Source organism: Cuculus canorus, chromosome 1 (genome assembly GCF_017976375.1).
Source record: "Cuculus canorus isolate bCucCan1 chromosome 1, bCucCan1.pri, whole genome shotgun sequence".
Lineage (NCBI taxonomy): Eukaryota > Metazoa > Chordata > Aves > Cuculiformes > Cuculidae > Cuculus > Cuculus canorus.
In genome coordinates this window covers 91,449,534-91,471,116 of record NC_071401.1, presented here as the reverse complement: position 1 = coordinate 91,471,116, position 21,583 = coordinate 91,449,534, and the positions used below count along the sequence as shown (strand labels likewise).

The 21,583-nt window shown below is 35.8% G+C and overlaps 1 protein-coding gene across 1 annotated transcript in view; it reads left to right on the top strand.

Annotated features, from left to right (window-relative positions):
- The window catches only part of TRAPPC10 (trafficking protein particle complex subunit 10), a 43,935-nt gene extending 22,723 nt beyond the window's left edge, over positions 1–21,212 (top strand). Inside the window, exons 11-23 of the mRNA XM_054078254.1 lie at positions 2,267–2,358; positions 3,540–3,680; positions 5,647–5,759; positions 6,780–7,294; positions 10,891–11,032; positions 12,131–12,289; positions 13,405–13,634; positions 14,664–14,764; positions 15,222–15,348; positions 16,179–16,349; positions 17,557–17,734; positions 18,129–18,323; positions 19,138–21,212. Of these exons, the coding sequence (XP_053934229.1) occupies positions 2,267–2,358; positions 3,540–3,680; positions 5,647–5,759; positions 6,780–7,294; positions 10,891–11,032; positions 12,131–12,289; positions 13,405–13,634; positions 14,664–14,764; positions 15,222–15,348; positions 16,179–16,349; positions 17,557–17,734; positions 18,129–18,323; positions 19,138–19,376 (2,403 nt within the window). The 3' untranslated portion in view covers positions 19,377–21,212. The remainder of the gene's footprint in view (positions 1–2,266; positions 2,359–3,539; positions 3,681–5,646; positions 5,760–6,779; positions 7,295–10,890; positions 11,033–12,130; positions 12,290–13,404; positions 13,635–14,663; positions 14,765–15,221; positions 15,349–16,178; positions 16,350–17,556; positions 17,735–18,128; positions 18,324–19,137) is intronic.
- Positions 21,213–21,583: the final 371 nt, after the last annotated feature.

Here is a 21,583-nt window from a genome sequence, read left to right as displayed (position 1 = left end):
TTCCAAAGTTGTTATTGAAAGAAAAATTCTTGAAAGACTTTTGTCTCAAGATGCCATCTTTAATTTTTATGTTTAATTTCTTAATAAGACTAGTTGGATGGCTGGACCAAAACTAAAATCTTCAGCACTGCTAGCTGCTTTTACGTCTTCAGTTCCAACTTGCACCTGAAGATCTCTGCTAAAATCAGCAGTATCTTCATAAATACAAGAAACTAAGTGGGATCTGCAGAGTTTTCCAATGAAAGTCTTGCCATTGCTGTTTGTATTTCTGACTGTACTTTTATGCAACAGAAATTCAGATATCAGATACACTATAAAAGACAGTTTTCTAAGTAGTTGTCACATAAATACTATTTATATATACACACCCGTATTTTAGCCATGTATTCAGTGGAGAAGAACATAGAAGTAATTAAAATGTCCAGACACAGCAAAGATAATTTATTTGCCTTACAAATTTTAATGAGTCTGGAAAGTAAAATGCAGCTTTTAAAACATGTTGAAAGCAAGAAATGTTGAGCTTTTATTACCAGAAAAGGCTTTGTTCTCATTGAGTGGTTAGTCTCGTGCAATAACTTCAGAATCTTTTGTAAGTGTGTCAGATCTTCTACAAGCATGTTGTCTTGTACTTTAATTTGAGGGGAATGTAGCTTTTTATTTGTATTTATAGGTGGTGTCTAAGACCTTTCTGGTTTTACTATCTGTTAAACATTGGTCACTTAGTCTTTTGTAGGGTTTTGTTGAAAATTCTTAAATAAGAAGTGATTTTTCCAGGCTTTCCATAAGATACATAAAAAGCTGCCTAAGAAAAGCTTTCTTTAGTTCATTTCCCTGCCCTGTAGGAATAGATGCTTTCTGACAGATACTCTGCAGAATATTTAGGCAGTTGGAAGCCCCTACGCAATTTGTTTGGAAAGCTGAGTAGTTCTTAAGACACTAAGTGAAACAGGGTGAGCTTCTGTGGAAGGTTGCTGACAGTCAGAAGAGGCTGTGGGTTTGTAAATATGATGTGAAATGTTTTTATGTATCTGGCCAGAGATTATTATGTACTTGAGAGAAAAAGTGTAGTGGTGGTATATAGTGTGTGTTCTAACTGCTGATTGTGTAAGAAAAATTTGATGCTGTTATTAAAACTTAGGGCAAGGTAAGGAAAATGTTGTGTAGACAATGTGGCTGCACTGGAAGTTAAGCTTGAAGATAACTGAGAAACTTCAGTTTGGGATTGCATTGCTTCAAGCAAAATTCTTTTATGGCACACTTGTGAAAAGGGTCTGTAGCGCAAATCTTATGAGCAGCAGCTGAGGGAACTGGAGTTGTTTAGCCTGGAGAAGAGGAGGCTGAGGGGAGACCGTATCACTGTCTACAACTGCCTGAAAGGAGGTTGTAGTGAGATGTATGCTGATCTCCCAAGTAACAAGTGATAGGAGGAGAGGAAATGGCCTCGAGTTGTGTGAGGGGAGGACAAGATTGGATATTAGGAAACATTTCTTTTCAGTAAAGAGTGGTGAAGCATTGCAAGAAGCTGCCCAAGGAAGTGGTGGAGTCGCCATCCCTGGAGGCGTTTGAAAAACGTGTAGATGTGGCACTTTGAGACATGCTTTAGTGGCACGGTGACGGTGGGCTGATGGTTGGATTTGATGATCTTGGAGGTTTTTTCCAACCTTTATGATTCCATGAAAAACTTATTCTGATTGTAACTTTACACTTTCTGCTTAACTGTATGTTTATATACTGCAAACTTTTGTATACTTAATTATATATGATGTACTATGTTCTGTATGTGTTTTTGAAGTTATTAGTTGTGAGTCTCTGGGGCAAGCTCTAATTTTGTTCTAAATACATTACGCTGTCGTGTATCCTGGAATGACGGACTACACAATCCTGCAATGATAGTCTAATGGGATATAGTCACTGAGAAATAGATGCTTTCAAAAAAATACAGGAGGATTCAAGTGTAATGAAGTTCTTAAAGCTGCATCTCATCTATTGTTTTGGTGTGTTTGAGTTGTCTCATCTATTTTTAATAATTTTTTTCATCTGCTATGTATAACGCAGATATGGGATCATGACCAATTGTAGAAGAATTGAAGATGACCTGTTGCAAACTGCTCTGTATTGTGTGCTGGGGCAAGGAGAAATCTAAAGAGTACCTCATTCTGGTCATTTTGTTGCAGTAACTGAATTATTGCGTTTGTGTGAAATACCATATAGATACTAATATATATATTTTTATAAAGCTTACAATAGTTTCTTTTCTTTTAAACAGGATCTGTCCCATGCCACCATTGAAATGTACACTAATATTGGAAGAATTCGCTCAGCTAACCTTGTGGGGAAGGACTTGGCAGAGTTTTACATGTAAATGAATGTTTAAAATGTGTTAAATGCATTACCCTTGAAAAGTTTGAATATAATCCTTGAGGAAATTACGCTTTATTTAAAAAAGATTTTAAAAAACTAATTTAAAACATGTAAATGTACCCTAAGTTTCAGTCTGTTTTACAACAAACAAAAGCAAAACCACCAGGAATCTCTTTATATCGAACTATAATTCATGATTTAGTGACTTTACTTCTAACTGTCCTATATTTTTTAGCTTGATCCTCTCTTCTCTTAGGGAGAAAAGGATAATGGGCTGTGGGAAGGGAAGAGGTGGCTTTACTTTTACTCTAGCCTGGTTTGTAACAGTTTCTGACTTGTTTCAAAGTCTATAGTATTCATAACTACATATGTGTATATAAATGCCTAAGAAAAGCCAGAAAACATGTACTTTGGAGAGTAATCAGTTTCATGTTTGAAGTTATGATTGCAAAATGGTTGTTTCCTCCCCTGTGAACCTTACAGTGATTTTATTCCTAATTTCCAAGTATGGAGTTTTTTTGTTTATCCCTGCTGTTGTATTCCGCTGAAGGAACCTCCTGCATTGTTTTTCTATTTCATTTTATTTTTCCTATTTAGAAGAATTTGGGAGTCCTAAGTGTTTTTTGGGGAAAACATTTTTGGGCCTGCTTTTCACCTGTTTTCACTAAAGCAATCTGATCTTCTAACCGCAACAAATTCTCATAAATTAACTTAATTTTTTATCTGAGAGAATAATATTAGGCTTAAAGACTATCATGGAACCGCTGTGTAGCGATAAAATAATATTTTCATTGAAGCATTTCGCTGCTATAATGAAAATTTCCTTTAAAATTGTTGAGTGAGCATGTTTTTAGTTAAGTGTCAGAAGCTTGAAATGGCTTTTTTTGCATTTGTTGGAGGTAGCTTCACCTCACTTGCTCTGACTTGGGATAAATCTGTAAATGAAGTAATTTCCTGACACTTAATTGCAGTTCTGCTTGCTTAAGTGAATCACATAAAGAAAAGCCAGTATGTTGATCTGTTACCAGGAAAATTAATAGCATAATGGTTGACTGCATCCTGTTCTGCATTCATATGCAGTGTTCCTCTCCCATCACCACTGTTTGAAAATGTGTAGAGAGTTTTCATGGCTGCAAAGGTTCGTATATCACTGTGTACTCATTTCTTTATTCTTAAAGGAGGAAGAAAGGTCCACAGAAGGCAGAAGTCTATCTTCAAGGAGCACTGAAAACTTACCTTGCTGAGGGCTGGGCATTGCTCGTCACACATACCAGAAAACAGCTAGCTGAATGTCAGAAACACCTTGGGCAAATAGAAAAGTATCCTCTAAAAGGCAGAGCCAAAAAAATCAAGATTGGAGAAAATGATACTGTTGATTATTTTTCTGATGGAGCTCTAACTTTTATTTAAAGTAGAGACTGACAAACATCAGACAGCTGAGTTATTTCTTGTTTCCATTGTGGCTGCTCTTTTGGGGACGGTTGGGTTATTTAGTTTTTAAGTTTTATTCTTTTAACATCTGGTTAATTTAAAACATTTTGCCTGTGGTTTACTCTCTTTATTTTAAATATGTTTAGGCTCTAGAGAGTGGTGCAACATGGACTGTGTGAAGTTTGTCATTAGATCAGCAGATACTATAGAGTTTTTTTACAATTCTGTTTGTACTTCATCATTATTGAAGTTATTATGTGGTACTGTTTTTTTCATTTGATTAATATGGCCTTATAGTGTCTTCCTATATTATGGAGGTTAATTTCTGGGCTTTCTTTCTCTAACTGTTACCAATATTTTCCTTTATCTGACTTGGCAAGGACTTTTCTGGCATTTGTAATGCTGACTTTTTCCAAAAGTTAAAACAGAGGCTTGGAAGATGAAAATCTTGTGGCTTTGGTGTGGTGTTTTAATATTTTTTGCTATTATTTATTTTTTATTTCTGGCTTTGATCTCTCCTTCCTAGGGGAGGTGGGGGTTATTTGCTATCAAGTTATAGAAAAGCTCAGTCTTTAATGTGTGAATGAAATCTTCTCTGTAAATGCTGCATAAACACTAAGTAATATTTTGACAGAATCATTTGCCCCAGTCCCAATGTTTGACGGGCTTCAAATTCTTCACTTGTGTTATTTTCACTTGTTGTCTCTATCTGCTACAGCTGTATCTGTTTAAATATTAAATCTGTGTTACAGTACTGTTGCTGCTTTCAAGATGAGAGGTGTGTGGCAGGGAAAAAGCCTTAGATGTTTCGTTCTATTCGTTTTGGCATTAGAAACGAAGCAATTTGAATTCTGCTGTTCATTTTAGCCTTTTATATTGTTGCCTAAATTTGGTAGATAATTAAAGTAACTTCGTTCTAATCTGAACTGTGGTGCTGTGTGCAGGATGTTATTATATTTTATAGTAAAATGGCACACTTCCATTATTTTTTGCTGTTTTGGCGGAAAGGTACTGTTTTAATTGGTCCTGTATTTATAAATGGAATTCCTCTAGGAGTTCCAAACTGGAATGGTCGGCTAAACAGAGTACTTTCTGCAGCACAGTTCTTGTGAAAATTGCTGGGAAAGACAGGTTTTTTTGGGGTTTTTTGAATGATCTTTCTAGCATTTTTAAAGTTGTTGGGATTTTGGTTTGGGTTTGTGTTTGTGATTTTTATTCTTTGTCCAAGAAGCTCATATTTTAGTCTCTATGTGGCAGTGCTAGAAATCTTACTGTAGTTGAAAATCAATTGAGCTAAATTCAAATTTGTAGTGTATTTTTTGTTTTGTTCTTTTTTTGTTGTTTTGTTTGTTTTTTCTTTTAGAACTAGACTTAGACATTGTAAATATAGGCCTCCTTTGAAAATTCTTACATCGCTTTTAAGCACTCCTAATTTTTTCCTTCAGTGCAAATGCTTTTAAAGAATGTGAGCTAGTAATACTGCACTCTTAGCTAAATACTTAAATAAGGTATTTAGTTCTAATGTTGGGCAGTATAATCCGACACACTGGGTCTTTAAATTACATGCTGCATTTATCATCAAATAATGAATTTTCTATGCTCACTAATCTGTTTAGATGGGGAAGATTGCACAGGTTAATAACAGATGATATTTTAGTAGGTCTGCTAAAAGTAGCAATTCTGCAGTATTCTCAGATGATAGTTCCATTGTTTCTCTTCTAATGGAAGAGCGTGGTGGTGATAAAGGCAGATCTTGCATTAAAAGATTAGAAAACTGGTACTTGAACTGTCTCATTTCCAGTCAGATTTCTGAATGTTGTAGATTTCTACCTCGTGTTTCCTTAACTTTGTTAGTTATCTTCAAACAAGCAGCCTGTTAGCTGGTGATATTCACTTAACAGAAGATGAACGCAAAAGGTTTTGCCAAGAAATACTAGATTTTGCCAATCAGCAGGCAGAGAACCAAGGTAAGTCAGGTTCTTTACCTGCTCTGGCCTGATCCTTCCCTAAAAGTAGACTGGAAAGCTTTTTGTGATTGGTTTCATTACCTTGTCTGTAACTTCCAAACCAACATGGTTCTTGTCATCTCCAAAACACTTATAAAACTTATGCAATAATTAAGAATAGTCAAAGATAAAGGGGTAATTAACATTTTCATCCTGAATACAGGAAAGTGTCTGTTCTCCTTCTCTGCTTTCACAGCTCAATTTATTTTATGTTGGTTTTTTTTCCAAATCCTAACTTACCTTTGTCTCTGTATTGTGATGTGCAGATGGCAGCTCTGTGATGACACTTCTTTTGATGTTAGATTTGTTACCATCCACTTCCAGCTTATTGTTTCAACCATCTCTTCTTATTATTCTTCCTGCTTACCATGTCCCTAGATATTATAATATATGATATATAATTCAAGTTCATACAGAACACTTCCTGTGGATCTGAAGATTGTTCATTTTTATGCAGTAGTTTTTCTTGATGAATGAATGTACCATATATAATATGTTATTTTAGATTTCTCAATTAAGTTTTGGTACTGCCTCCGTGTTTGGTTTTGGAATCTAGAGAAGAGAATGAAAAACCCTTGCTTGGTAAAGCTGATGGATCAAGGCACGGGTCCAGTGATTAATTAAACTTGTACTTGCTTTTAATTTGGGAAGTTTGTCATTTGTGCTACCATGTTTGTGTGGAACACTTTATGTAGTACTGATATGTTAAACTTCTGCTTAGGTGCTGTCTCCTAGTTTAGTTGTCTTTAAGCACTAAAATTGTAGTAGATGTAACTGTTAGAAAACAAATCTCGTTTTATTTAAGTCTCATTTCTATGCAGATAAAACTAAAATACGGAAGTGTTATTTTGTTGTGTGTGTGAAAGAATTAATTGTGAAAAGTTATTGTTTAATCCTAGGGGTTACATTTTTGAGAGAAAAGATTTGCTGATCTCCAGCAGCACTACAGAAGAGTAAAATCCCTGTTTTTTGTCTTTCCAGGTCAAAAGGTTATATTGCCTATGCATTCCTTTGCGCAGCTGAAAACTCTACATTTTGACCCTCCAAATGCTGTTGTCCATGTGGGTGGAAAGTTATCTATTGAGTTGACTTTGCTGAGCCAAATGCCCATCCCTGTCCAAGTGGATCAGGTTGCCATACATGTTCACTTCAGCATTGAAAAAAATAGTTACAGAAAAACAGCTGAGTGGCTTACTAAGCACAAAACTTCCAACGGTGTTATCAACTTTCCAAATGAAGTTTCAGGCTTTCCTTTGTCAAGAAACAACTTGCCAGCGCTGGAGCTATATGAAATGTATGAACGGAGTCCCTCAGATAACTCTTTGAATACAGCAGGAATTATCTGCAAAAATGTGCACATGCTACTACGAAGGCAAGAGAGCAGCAGTTCACTGGATATAACTTCAGGGGTGACGTTAGAAGATGGGGCTCATGTGTTGAAATGCAACAACATAATACTGGAACCAGGGGTCAATAAATTAACGTTCAATACTCAGGTATGTCTTTATAGTTGAGAGGTTGTAGCACTCATGAAAGGAGAACCGAAAGCACTGGTTGAGAAAGAGCATAGTGCTGTCAAGTGGTACCTGTATTGCTTCCTGTTACAGCTTGGTTGATGCCATTCCCCTTGTGGCTTTCTTTGCGTTGTTCTAGACCATCCTTTCCATTGAAAAAAGGCTGTTGTGTTTGTGCCAAAATGTATAGGTGACTCTCTTTGCAGTCATTTGAGTCAGTCTTCCAAAACTTACTTTATAACATCTTAGTTATTGCTGCCAAAAATTGAACTGATAAATTCATATACAAGGTCATGTACTGCTCATGAAATCTGCCTTTGCTGTTGAGCTCGTAGAGAATAATATTTCATAATTCTGATGGGAATGCATTTTCTAGCCCTTAGTAAGTGACTGTGTGGTTCAGTTTGGTTGGTAGCCTTTTCTTCACTGTGGAAGGTGGTACAATGTTTTTTCACTTGATGGATGTAGTAAACCTACTTGCAAGCAGTATGACGAAGTTAAGCCCTGCTTCAAATACTTGAATTTAAAATATGTCAGAATTAAAATTGCCCCTATTATTGGTCTTAATTGCATAAGGAATGAGATGACAAGAGCATGAGGATTCTCTGCTACAGGAAAACTAAATTTGTGTGTCCTGCTTCTGACATATAGTATTATATATGAAACTTCCTCAGTTCCCTTCTTACACGTGCACTCTAATTCAGATGAATACTTGAAGTAATTTTTTCTTCCCTCACATTCTTCCCCCAGTAGGCTCCCAGTAGTTGCTGAAATATTTAAGGACAGTAGTGCTCATCACTTCTGTTTACATTGCATTCCTACTAGGTGCATTGTAACTGGAAATCAGCAAGCCTTGAGTATCAATCTCAGTGCCTGGTTGTGGCATTAGAGTTTTGATTTGTTTGTGGGTTGGGTTTTTTGCTTGTTCGTTGTTTTTAAACTGCTGCTGCTCGTTCTGTGGCCTTTTACTTCACTGATGTGTGGTTTGTTTGCTTGTTTTAATGAAATGGAGGAAGGCATTTACCTGCTGTCTTAGTCCTAGGAAGTGAAATGCCAAGCATTTGCAAAAGCGAGGCTTTACCATCTGTTAGGAATTCCAGGAGTAGGATCTTCTGGCCTGAATTATCATGTTGTTCTGTTCTTTGGGTTTTCTTTAAATATTTTTCTAGCTCCCTCCCCACCTCTGTAACCTTTCATAGGGAAGTACTTAGTAGAGTTCGGTGCTACAGTAATGAACATCAGTGTAGGGAAAACTTGAGTGAGAAGATGTTAAATCCAGTGTAGTAGCTGCATGATTAACATGAGATGGTGCATAATGAGGAAAACAGCAGGTTTCTCATAGTTGCTTAATTTTCTGAGCATTATCCAGCCCCTGTATTGCAAAGAGAATGAATGCTGTGAAGAGACATAGTATTTTGTAGTCACGTGTGGTATATAGGTCTACTAGCTTTGATATTTTCTGATTGGTTTAAGTTAGCTTTGGTCGCTTTTTAAACTAATCTTGATATAAGAATCTATGTATCGGCTTTTGATGACTAAAAATTGATAGCTAGACAAAGCTGGCCAGGTTTCTTTAGCATTTTTAGCATATTTTAAATGTTCCATACCTGAGACTTTAACTTTTTCCCTTTTTTTTTTTTTTTAATTATTAATTTCTGTCTTGTTATAGAACTTTCTGTAGAGGGAAGCTTTCTGTAGGCTTAGCTATTATGCCTTTGCATTCCTCCAGTGCTAGCGCAAAAAGTACTAGAGAGATGTGCTTGGCACGTGTGCACATGCACATTGTGGAACCTATGTGGATAGCAGGTATCTCAAGATGGAAGTTGAGTTCAAGTCCCTGATGGTGCAGTGTGAAATGGCAGTAATGTCATTTGAACTACCTACTGATATAATTTTTAGGTTTCTTATTTTTTCAAATATTTGGGACAAGTTAATGGGATTTGGAGATGTCAGAGATCTTGATGTCTGCAAATTTTTTTTGTAAAATAAATTAATATGTATGTAGAACTGGATTTCAGGTGAAGGAGCCTTACTAGAAGCAAGCTGTTAGAGACTGTTCTGAGCAGTCATTTTGGCTTAGTGGGATCAGGGTGCAATCTAAAACCACGGAAAAAAGTATACAGATGAAAAGCTTTGCATGGAAAGACTGCTCAGTGTGAATCCTGCTTATGGTTTGAACAACTGTATAAAGGTGACTTATCTGTCCTTAAAGGGAAAATCTGAAAATATTATTATTTTTGATAGCGTATTACTCTCTAACATGATGAAAGCTTCTCTAGATTTGAGCTGCAGTATTCACAAAATATTTACTAAAAATCCATTATCACTGTAGTAGCATTCTGTGTCACCTCTACTAGATTACATAGGTGACCAGAGGACAGAAACTGCTGACAACTTCTGAATTTTCTTACAGTAATGCTTAATTGCAGTATTTTAAGAGAAAGAGGAATGACTGTGCTTCTAAAATGCAGAGGGAGTTTGATTCTTTCTTTAGATCTTAGACTGATGACTTGCATTGTTTACGCTGATAGCGATCTTTCAGTGTATTTTTTCAAGCTTTAAAAGGGATCAGAAAGCATTATCTAAATACCAATAGACCAATCTTCTACCCCACATTGAGGTTTAAATTATGTATGTATTATGAAAAACTCACTCATGCTTTTCTGTTTATAAAGTGTTCAAGAGATAAAATTTAGTGACTTTAATGTCAAAATGCATAATACTGAATTTTAGTCAGCATTTGCTTTGGAAATCTGTGTAAGTGAAGTTTGAATGTTAAGGTGCTACAGCTTTTCTCCATAACTTCTAATGTTTTCTTTAGATTTAATTATACCCAAAATTAATATTTATGTATTACTCTTGGTAAAATGACACATTGGAAACAGAAAGCATTTCCCATTCCCTAGCAGTAATAGCTAAGAGCAGATAGAATAAAGAATTAATACACTAGCAGATATTTCAAATTTGCTTTTTATAATGTTATTTGAAGAACATCAAGAATCCTATTATTCAGGGTAAGGGAAAAGTTTAAAATTAAGTGTGTAGATATTATTTTTTTTTGTAAGCACACAGGGTGTGGTGTGGGCAGCGTGTGAAGTCGATACCTTGAGCTGAAAGTTGTGCTTTGTGTAAACGTTGTAGAATTTTATGAATGTTAGACAAATAAGCACATTGTTGCTTACTAAATATCATTTCAGTATTTAATAAATTTATATTTATTTTATATTTTAATGTATGTGGCACCTGGGGGTGGGAGGGCCAACAAACAAGACAAAAATCACCCAAAAATAATGGCTTGACAGCATAGCTACTCTTTTAGTTATTCTGCTTATTGGTACTTGTTACTTATAATGTTTTTCTCTTGAATCAACCAGGACTCTAGAGCTTCTGTCTTAATGGGGCAGAAGGTGTTCCTTTGTGAAGATCTTGTCACTTACTCAGAGATCAAGTCTGTCATTTTAATTTACAAATGCAAACTATGTGATAAAAATGAGCTGAGAAATTTTGCACTTTAGTAGAGGCTTTGAGTTTAGTAGAGGTCCTGAGCTGAAAAATCCATTAAAATGTTTTCTTCAAAGGCCAAAGAACCTGGGACGTACACACTCAGGCAACTGTGCACTTCAGTGGGAAAAGTACAGTTTGTCCTTCTTCATATTTACCCAATTGTGCAGTACGATGTGTATTCTCAGGAGCCTCAGCTAAAAGTGGAACCGATGACTGGTAGGTACAATTAATATGCTGAAGTTGCTTTGATGATTTCTGTTGTCTCTCATGAGATTAGATAAAATGTTTTCTGGTTTAAATACTACTCAGATTTTTTTTACATTACTCTTAATTTTCAGTCTAAAATAAATTCTCACTTTTCAAATTATCCATCAAGTGTGCTCTGTCAATGATAGCTTGTTTTCAGCAACTAATTCCAGTGCTTGGCTCTGAAATGTGTAGTGTTGCTTCTGAACATGAATTTGAACATGTATTTTCACTTAAATGTCAGGTATAATTTGAGCCACTACACTGATTAGGAAAAGTAAATATTTAATTTGTAATTGACTGAGCTCCGTATTAGTTAGTTCTGTGATGCTGCAGTCCTTTTTGGTATTTACTAGGCATGTGCAAGAACTGGGATTCTCTGCTAGAGGTAATAACAAACTTATTAAAATCTAATACTGAATAAGTCCATTGTTTTTACAGACAGCTGAACATTACTTGTAGAGTTTAATTACTAAAGTTCGAAAATGGAAGTTAATAGTGATTTTGTTTTCAGGCAGTTGAGGCAGTTGAGGAGTTAATATGCATTTAGTGCTGTCTTTGCAGTTATAGGGGTTGCAGTCGGCCAAAGGAAGGACAGGCATATTGGGCATTAGTCAAATAAGCTGCCCGTATGAAACCGATGAGTCTGTGTGTGTACTGGCATTCTTGTTATTGTGATTATGTAAATGACTAGATCTAAAGTGAAAAAATATAAAGCTGTCTACAACCTAGAGAACTCAACAAAAAGCTTAGTAAATTCTTAGGGATTGTTGTGTTTCACTGAACTCTTTGCTGCCAGATTTACATGATATGTGAGCCAGGAACATAATCTAAGCCATCCGAGGAACAATGGTTTTGGTCAGTCAATTTGAAACAACCGGTTTCTCCACAACGATGTATCTGAGCTAGATTTAATGTGTTGAATAGCACCAAACCTTCACACTTCTTAGTCACCTTAATATGTGTGACAAGTTGTCTGGGAATATTGTTAACAAGCCTTAGCAGGGCATTGTGACCATCAGCTAAGGAGTACTGGAATGTCTTGACAATTTCTGCTTTCTTTTTCAGATAGTCTTTTGGCTGGCATTCCCCAGAAGGTAAAATTCACAGTGACTACCGGTCACTACACCATGAAGAATGGGGATACATTGCAGCTCAGTAATGCAGATGCCATGCCTATTCTGTACCATCTGGAGAGCAAGGCAGTCATCTATTCTAACACCAGGGGTAAACATTGAAGTTAAAATTAATATTCTTTAAATGGCTGAAAAAACAGTAATCCTGATGCAAACCTGTACTTACAGTATTAAGAACACTGATGCTGTCTTTTTCAATAGTCATTACTAAGAACAATTCTAGGGACTTACAACTGAGTACTTCAGTGCAAGAAGGGCCTTAAACTTTTACCTTCAAAGTAGTCGTATGAACTTTTCAGCAAACGTACATCTGGACAACTTTTACTTTCAGTGATGAAATTCAGCAGGCGTGGTGAAGCTGCTGCTGAGCTGGGTATCTGTCATGATTTCCAAGTGAATCACAGTGATCTTTTATTATTCTGTGGGCTCTATTTTAACTAGACCATTTTTATTGTGAAGTAGTTGTAAGTGGGTTTTTACGTAATGCTTTATGTAAATGGAGCAGGATGATATCCTGTTTCTTCCTTTTCCAAGCATAAGTACTGCATAGTCTCCTTGGTTGCTCCAACACAAGCAACTTCTATATATAAATGGGAAGAACAGTCTGAACAGACTTGATGAAATTAAGATTAAAATAGAGAATACAGAGGCACCCAATGTGTAGGATTTTGTAGACAGATGATAAATAGTTACTCAGAATGCTGATGCATGTGTGTTCAATAAGTTGCAAGTTTGCATGAAGTGAAATTAGGACAATAAGGAGGTGTAGGACATTGTAAAAACTTCAGTAGGTATCATATGAAGGTCTAAAGTAGCTCTTCAGCTAATTTTAAGCTTGTTATCAAATTGTTCTCTTTTTTTTTTCTTGAATATTGGAAGAGACTGTTAGATGGAATTTGATGGTTCCCTTCCTGCAGTTTAAGAAGGATAGAGTGTTACTATGGGAAGATGTGAACAGCAGTGGTATTTAAGATGTGCGGATTATAGCTCATTTGAAGAGGTTACTATGGAGTTATATAACATGGTTTCTTGTTGCTGGTTTTGCAGACATGGAAATGGCAAGGCACCATGTATTTTTCTATGACACTTAGCTTTTTAATCTTGTTTCATTATGTAGTTGCAGATTGAAGTGAAAATTTGGAAGGGGTGGATGGGTTTTTAAATTTACTTTCCCCCCTTCCCCTCCTCCATTCTACATGACTACAGAAAAGATCTCAGAATCGTCATTGAGAATTCAGTCTTCTGAGAAGATCACAAGCATCAGTTTGCCAGTGGCTCCTGCATATCACGTGATTGAGTTTGAACTAGAAGTCATGTATTTGCCATCAGCCACAGAATCTGCAGCAGAGAAAGAAACTACTACAAATAAAGAAGTTCACAGTAAAAACAAAGAGAAGCAGAAACAGGACAACTGTATGGCTACTGTTGACCAAAAAGTAAGATGTAATTTAACGTTTTTATTATGAAATCTATTTGATCACAGGAACACCTCACAAAATAGAAGTGGTGGTGATGTGGGGAAACAACCTGCTTGTACTGAACTTATTTTCCCTTAAAGGATGTGCATGCAAAAATCATAGCACATGTTATAGATGTAAAGAAAGCATAAATATAAGCAGAAATATACACTGTGTTTACTCTATTGCCAACTGTTCCACTGGCTAGCAACTTTTCCTCTTATTTTCATTATGAAGGGTGAATAAAATAAGTAGTATGGAAAGATGCTCTACAGCTGACAGCAAAATGACCTTGAAACCATCACCTTTTACAGTTTTACTCCTTGTTAAAATTAACCAAGTGTGCTGCCATGTATCCTTGTGTGTGAAAAGTTGGTTAAAATGGAATAGCTGTAGACCAGCATTGCTAAAATGTGATGTGAAGAAAGATTTTTTTTTTTTTTTCTCCCTCCGTATAAAGATATTTTGTTAAATATACATGCTATACAATTGGAAGAATGGCAGCATTCACTTCAGGAGAAATTCTTCAGCTAAGTGTACTGCCTCAATGAAGTTCAAGGAAATATACATTAGATAAGCTTTAAAAATATTGTATTTAATATATTAAAGTGTTATAAAAGCATTTCAGTAATAGATTTTATAGCAATTTAGTTGACATTGACCTTTTACCAGATTATTGTCCTAACATGCTATTGGTATTGCTAGTGTCCTTTTATCTTTTCTTTCTTGTATTCCCTTCCTTTATTTCCAGTCTTTGGAATTGGGACTGTCAGTCTGTTAGGAAAATCTTATTCAAGATTTCATATCGTGCTGACAGGAAAACAAAAACCGAGTATTTCATCACATTAGTTTTTGAGATACTGTCTTTTTTTGTTTTCTTCTTCCCTTTCTGGATGCATTAGATGCAGACACTTGCCGAGAAAAGTTTTGTGTAGAAATAAGAAGAAAAGCAAAATCACTATGCCAAAGACCATTATGGATAAGAATTTTGTTCCCTTTTTCCTTTAGGTAACCATTGATTGTCCTTGGTCGATTTACTCCACTATTATTGCATTAACATTCTGCATACCTTTTAATGCCAAGCATTCCTTATTGTCAGCTGGCAAACGGTAATGTACTCATTAAGTATTTATTGTTTGTTTCTTCTTACAAAATATGGAGCTGGAGTTTCCTAAGTAATATTTATAGCAGACCTTTTTTGTTTTTTTTTTTTAAATAGAACTTTTTTTATCTTACACAGCTTCCTACTGGAAGCTTGTGTGTTTTCTCTAGTGTTCCTTCAAAACAATGAAACATCTGTGGTTTCAATAATCTTGGAAATAAGACCACAAGATAAACTTGGACTAGACTATTTCTGTGTAGTTATTTGGTTTTGTTTAATATGAAAGAGAACTTTTTACAGCCTTGTTTTTACAGATTCATAAGTATTGAGGCAAAAATTGAAAGAAACAAGGACCTGCCTTTCTGGTTTTTCTTGTGCTGTGCTCTTTTAAAAAAATACTTTAGACATATACTCTTTCAGTACAACTGCTCAGCTTTTGTTGAAGAAACTGTCATGTTTTTCAGGAAATATGTGCAAGTCTGTGTACAGAATTTGTCAGATCTCTGTTTCCAGCTTTCAGACAACAGCCTAAAAAATTCTGCTGACTCTTCAGACTTGCAACTGGTACCTCTGAACCCTGAGTCTCAACAGGTAAATATTCACTTGGTGGTTTATGAGGTTGTTGACAGGACAGCTAGATGAATGTTCTTGCTAGGAAAATTATTAGCAATTCTGCACATAGTTTTTGTAGTAAGTAAGGCTGGTAGCTGATGTTAGCTCAGGCCTTTGTAGTCCTCTGAGCAACTTTGATGCTCAAAGATGCTTTAGAAGGCATTTACGCCCATAGATCTCATATTAAATTCTAAAACTTGCAAAGATTATTTAATGAATTTTCAAACTTGTCCATTTGCCTCATGCAAAGCATTGCATACCTGCTTGAACAGTAGCTGTACGAATGAAATGTTTAATGTTTAATTTGTTGATCTTACAACTGATGGTTTGTCTGTAGGTTTTAGGAGAAAAATCACGTGGAGACTGGTTTTTCAATTAAATACAGCTGTAAACTAGTTAACCTGCAAAACAGTCCCATTGAAGTTTCTTTCAGCCTTGTCCGACCATGATATTAGATTGGTCTTTCTTGGTGCCTAAGAAAAGTATATAAAGACATTATTAATATCTTTATTAAATTTGACTTTTGAATAAGATATTTTCCACTTGTACTCGAGTGTGAAGTGTTCCCTTCTGAAACATTGATTCTGACAGTGAAATTTATCCCTTCTTTTAATTGGATGTGCATTGTTAAAAAAATTGACTATTGGTTATTTTCGTTGCATATTTTTCCCTTATGATTTATTTAACACTAAGCAGATAATTTGTTTTTATGCACTATATTAGTGGCAGAACAGACAAACATATGTATGTGCATTTCCACTTTTGTTTCAGAGGAAGGAAGGAACTAATACTATGACATTCTTTTTCAGGTCATATATAGTAATCAATCAATATTCTTTGTATGGGAACTGAAGTGGACAAAAGAGCTTCCTCTCTCCTTGCAGTGCCTGTTTTCAGTCAGCTTTTGTCCAGCTACCTCTGAAGAACAGTCTTTTACTCTGAAGCCGTTCACTTATGAATTCCAAGTGGAAAATTTTTTTGTAAGTACTCTTGTTCAGGTAGTGTATGTTAACCAAATGTGATTTCCTAATACATGGAAAGGGAAGGTTAAGAAATATATTACAAAACCTTCTGTTTACATAATTAATTGATACCTACTTAGAGATATTGGAAAGCCACTTTGTTGAACAATAGAACTAAAGCCTGATATGATATAGTGGAATAATATACTTGCCACTGGAATGGGGCAGAGGTGGGGTGAACATGACACTGGGGCAAGTGTCCTTAATTTTGTTTTGGTTTCTTTTCCTGTGTTTTTGCCTTCCTGGGATTGTGCCATGGAGACTGTCCTTGGATTACTGATCTGCTTTTTCTCTGCTGCCTTAAGACTGCGCTCTCCAAAGCAAATTGCAATTTCAAAAAAATCTTTGCTGTTGAAAGCATTTGAGTTGTTTCTTGTAGTACTTGAGATAAGCTCCTCTAATGAAATATTTAGGGTTTTTTAGGCCATTATCTTAAACGTTTTCTTCTTTCCCTTTATGGACAAATGTTTTTTTCCTTTGATCAGCTAGGAAGCTTATAGGCTAGATATAACTTCCTGTTCAAGGAATTCGATCAACACTAATTAATCTCATTTCTAAACTCAGCCTAGTGTTACCCTCTTTGATGCTTTTTAATTATTTGTTTACCTACTGGCACATAACTAAGCATTTGTTGGCACCTGTATAAGCATTTTATGGAGTTTTTAAAGAGAACTAACTGCGTTACACAGTATGTGTGTGTGTGTGTTTGATAGAAATTTAGTTTTGTAGTATTTAAAATTTAGTTCTTTGATAATGTGGACACCGTTACTCTGGGGACTGTGGTGGTAAAAGTGATGAAGTAGTTCTCCTATAATAATCAGAATTTGAGGAATGTGTCTGGAATTGATGAGGCAAGAAACTAATAAAATTTTGTTTAAATACTAATAAGATGGCATGCTCGCTGATAGTACAAAAAATGCAGTAAATCAAATTTGGGTTGATTACTTTTTCAAACTAAGCAAGACAATAAAGTGAATGTAACTTATAACTGAATCTTGCATTAGAAAGATTTAGTAGGATGTGGATGTCAGATGTGTGTGTCAAATGATGTAGATGTCATATGTGCGTGTCAAATGTTTGTGCCGTATCCATTGTCCAATTCAGTTTAAACACAAGTAAAATGCCACTTTTTTTCTTGATAACAGCACTGTTTTCTTCCTAACAGACATTGTATCATGTGAAAACTGAAATTTTTCCACCGTTGGGGGCAGAGTATTGTAAAACAGGCTCACTCTGCTCTTTAGAGGTGTCAATCACCCGACTTGTTGACCTCTCAGAGGTTGACAGGGATGAAGCATTAACAGAATCAGAAGGATATTGTACAACAAAGCTTATGTATGAAGGTAAGAATATATTTCTTAAGCGTCGTGACAAAACTCTGCAGTATTATTGTCTTGATAATGACATCTGCCAGATCTTCTATGGCATATGTTTTGCATTGCTCGGTAACGCAGTTTTCATTTTGCTAGACTGATAATGTTTTTATTTTTTCCTCATTAATCTGTCTTCAAGTGGAATATAAATGCTGTTCATACTAGATGGATACTTGGTTGAGGCTCATCTATAGTTCCTTTTGTGTAGGGCTGTTTTCTTACCTTGCGCAGCTCTCCACACATAGATGCTGGTGGGCTTTTAGGTCTTGCTGAAATACTGATTTTAAAAGTGTTCCAAAACTGTACTGAGGCTTCTCCATTTTTCAGAAAAGATATTTATAGTGTTTGCTCTTTATTCTTGCAGTTGTTGACAACAGTAGTAACTGGGCAGTCTGTGGAAAAAGTTCTGGAATGATATCTATGCCTGTAGCCGCTCAAGCAACTCACAAAGTCCACATGGAAGTTATGCCGTTGTTTGCTGGATATCTACCTTTTCCTGATGTCAAATTGTTTAAATACCTCCCTCACCATTCTGCTCACTCCATGCAACTCGATGCTGGTAAAGCTGTCTTGACTACATGGCTACTTACAGAAATGATTCTGCTTCTCCTGTGTCCTTGTGTAAAGAGAAAAGCAAGGCGACGAAGTATATTGGCCCAGTACTCATAAGTGTCTTTGTTACTTACCTTCACTCAGGGTTCCGATTTGAACTGTACAAATCTTGCTCTAATGGGAACTTTGAATTCAGATTGCAGCCTTACTCTGTGAGGAGGAAAAATAAATTATGCATTGTTTTCTTATATATCCTTTAAAGATCATTGTGTAAACACCAGATTCATAATCAAGTGAAAACTATTTGATAACCCTCTAATCCTGTGGTTTCGTTGTCTGTAAACTGCACATCTACTGTGTCTTCATTAGCTTTGAGTTTTTGTCCCAGTTTTTGAAAGGATTAAGTATGAAATAAAAACTGCTTAAAATTTGTGCCATATAAAGCAAATTAAATGAAGATTTTAGATTACCACAGCCACCTAGAGTATTTATCTGTACTGTTGAGTAGTCCTAGAGCTGTAGTGAGAATTCACTCGTACAAGCAACTTACCGTTTGTCAGCAGAGCTCCAGGAATTGCCAGTATGCACCCTTCTAGCCTGTGACAAATGTGAGGTAATGCTACCTAAATTTTCCTTAGAAACCAATATCATTCACTCTGTTACATCTGCTGCTGGCCAAAACTGTGCACAGATTGTTACCTTAGCAGAGATGATCAATAACTGTTAACATGTGGTAATTTGACTGTGCATCTGAGCTCTGAAATAATTTTTAATTTGTCTAATCACTCCATGGACTAAAACTGGGTTTTTGTTTTAAACAGATAGCTGGATTGAAAATGATAACCTGTCTGTGGACAAGAACGTGGATGATCAAACTGACAGCAGCAGCATAAGGAGCAGAGGTAGCTTGCATTCTGCTGCTAGTGGGGAACACAAAGGTTTGCCGATGCCCCGTCTGCAATCCTTTTCATCTGGTCAGGTCTTCAACTGCAGCACGGGTATGCAAGTACTTGTCATTCCCAGCAAGGATGACCATGTTCTGGAAGTCAATATTATGTGACAACTCGGTATGGAAACAAGGAAAACAAAACCCCTTAGAAACTGGATACGAAAGCACTTTAAAGGATTATGACCTAATTAGTCTTTGTTGTAACATTCTAACTCTAAGGAGACCTATGGCACTCAACATGTACCAGCCATGGAAGCACCAGACAATTGTATCAATTTAAATGTACAGTGAAGCTTGTGTCAGCTAGTTTATATTGCCACTTTAGTATGTTTTGTGTAAGCTATGGGGGTTTTCTCCCTTAGGTCACATCCTGCATCACAACACAGGGCAACAAAAAAGAAAAAAAATCCAAATATTTGGACCACTTTATTTTTGTCTGGCAGCTCAGAGATTTGTTTCATGCTTCCTACATATTTTAGAATTTAGGGTTGGATTAAATAATTATCCAAATCTTGGATTTTTATATAATAATTTACAGTCTTTTCCACACGTGCCAGAAACACAACAAAGCATATAACAACACATTCACTGGTGTAATAGTTGCTTTTCTGTTTTTTTGTTTTGGTTTTGTTTTTTGTTTTGTTTGTCTGTTGTATCATCGTTAATTCCTGCCATTGCAGTTTTGTATTAAACTTCCATCATTTGCATACTTAGATGCATGGAAGAGTTACTGCTATAAACAACCTTAACTGAACAAAATTCCTTAATTTTTTGAGGCTTTCTCCTTCACAGAGTAGACACTGTGATGTCACATATTATATGATTTTTTGGGGGTGGGGGTTGGGTCATCCTCTTGCATAGTTCTTACCAAAGAAAGATATTGATAGAATTTAATAATAAATTATTTGGCTCATTGAGTTCCCAGATTAATTTCTTTTATTACCATTTCTAAGTGGCTTGGTTTGCTGTCCCCAATTTTTAAATTGGGGTAAAAATTTCAATATGATGTGATACTTGAACAGTCAACCTTTCATCATAAAGGCTTAGTGTAATTGTTACTGATTAGAGGCCAGACTTCGGCATTCATGATGGAAGAAAAGAGGTTGGTTTGATATAGGAAAGCTTGCAGATGTAGAATAATTGTGAAGCAAAGTTAAACCATGTAACTTAAAGAATTTCATTATTTATATCTGAAATGTAAATACAAAAAAATGTAAAAAAAAAGTGTAATTTTTGTGAATGTTGCAAATCCACCTGTGACTGGAAAAATTACAACTTCTAATGTCCTGCTTCTGATATTGAAATGTGTGCATTTAATGTGAGAATGACCTTTTCTGCTTGCAGATCTGTAATGGTGCGTTGTCACAGACTCCACAGAGGAAAACTGTCCCGTATCAAATACTTGTCAGTAAAGCTAAAGTGAGGAACTACTCATTAGACAAGTTCATTGTTGTTTATTTTTTTCTAAACTCAGGTTCTGCTAAATTCTTGAGGGGAAGGGAAAACCAAGCTCTCCTTCCAAAAAGAGTCGCTATTAAGTTGAAAAATGAATAGGCACCCTGCACTGGTCTAAACATTTTTTAAATTATTGTTATTTTTTATTTAAAAAAAACCAATATCCCTAAATAGATGTATAAAGTAGACCCGCTAGCTAAAAATGTTCTTGTTATGCATCTTCTTTCTGTGAAGGAATGCCCTTTCTCTGTGGAAATCATCCCATTTTATTCTGGATAAAACCCAAAGCATCATTTAGTGTGAGTGGCTGCTGGGATACTTTGACTGGAAAAGGTAACGAGTTTAGTGACTTTGACATTGCAGGTATTACGATTAATTCCATTTTCATGGTTTGCTATTAAATCATTTTTCACATCATTCTGTAATATACTGTTAGATTAAACACATTGTACTAAGATTGATTAATGAAATTGTAAGCATTACAGTTCTAAATATACATGTTTTAAAAAGAAATCAGCTTGTCTGCTGCTCTGTGACTTCTCCCATTCCTTTTGTTTGAAGGAGCGACCGTTTCATGTTTCAGCCAAACCTACTTTAACAGATGTTTTCTGAACAGATTTAGGACATTGGTGTAAATCACAGAATGCCAGGTTGGAAGGGACCTCAAGGATCATCTCACAAACCTTTTTAGGTGATCCATAGTTTAAATGAAATGCCCAGCACCCTGTCAAGCTGAGCCTTTAAAGTGTCCCGCTTCCCTGGGGAGCCGATTCCAATGTTCTCATGGGGAAAAATTTTCTTCTGGAATGCAATCGGAATCTCCCCAGGAGCAACTTCTACCGGTTACCCCTCGCCTTTCCATG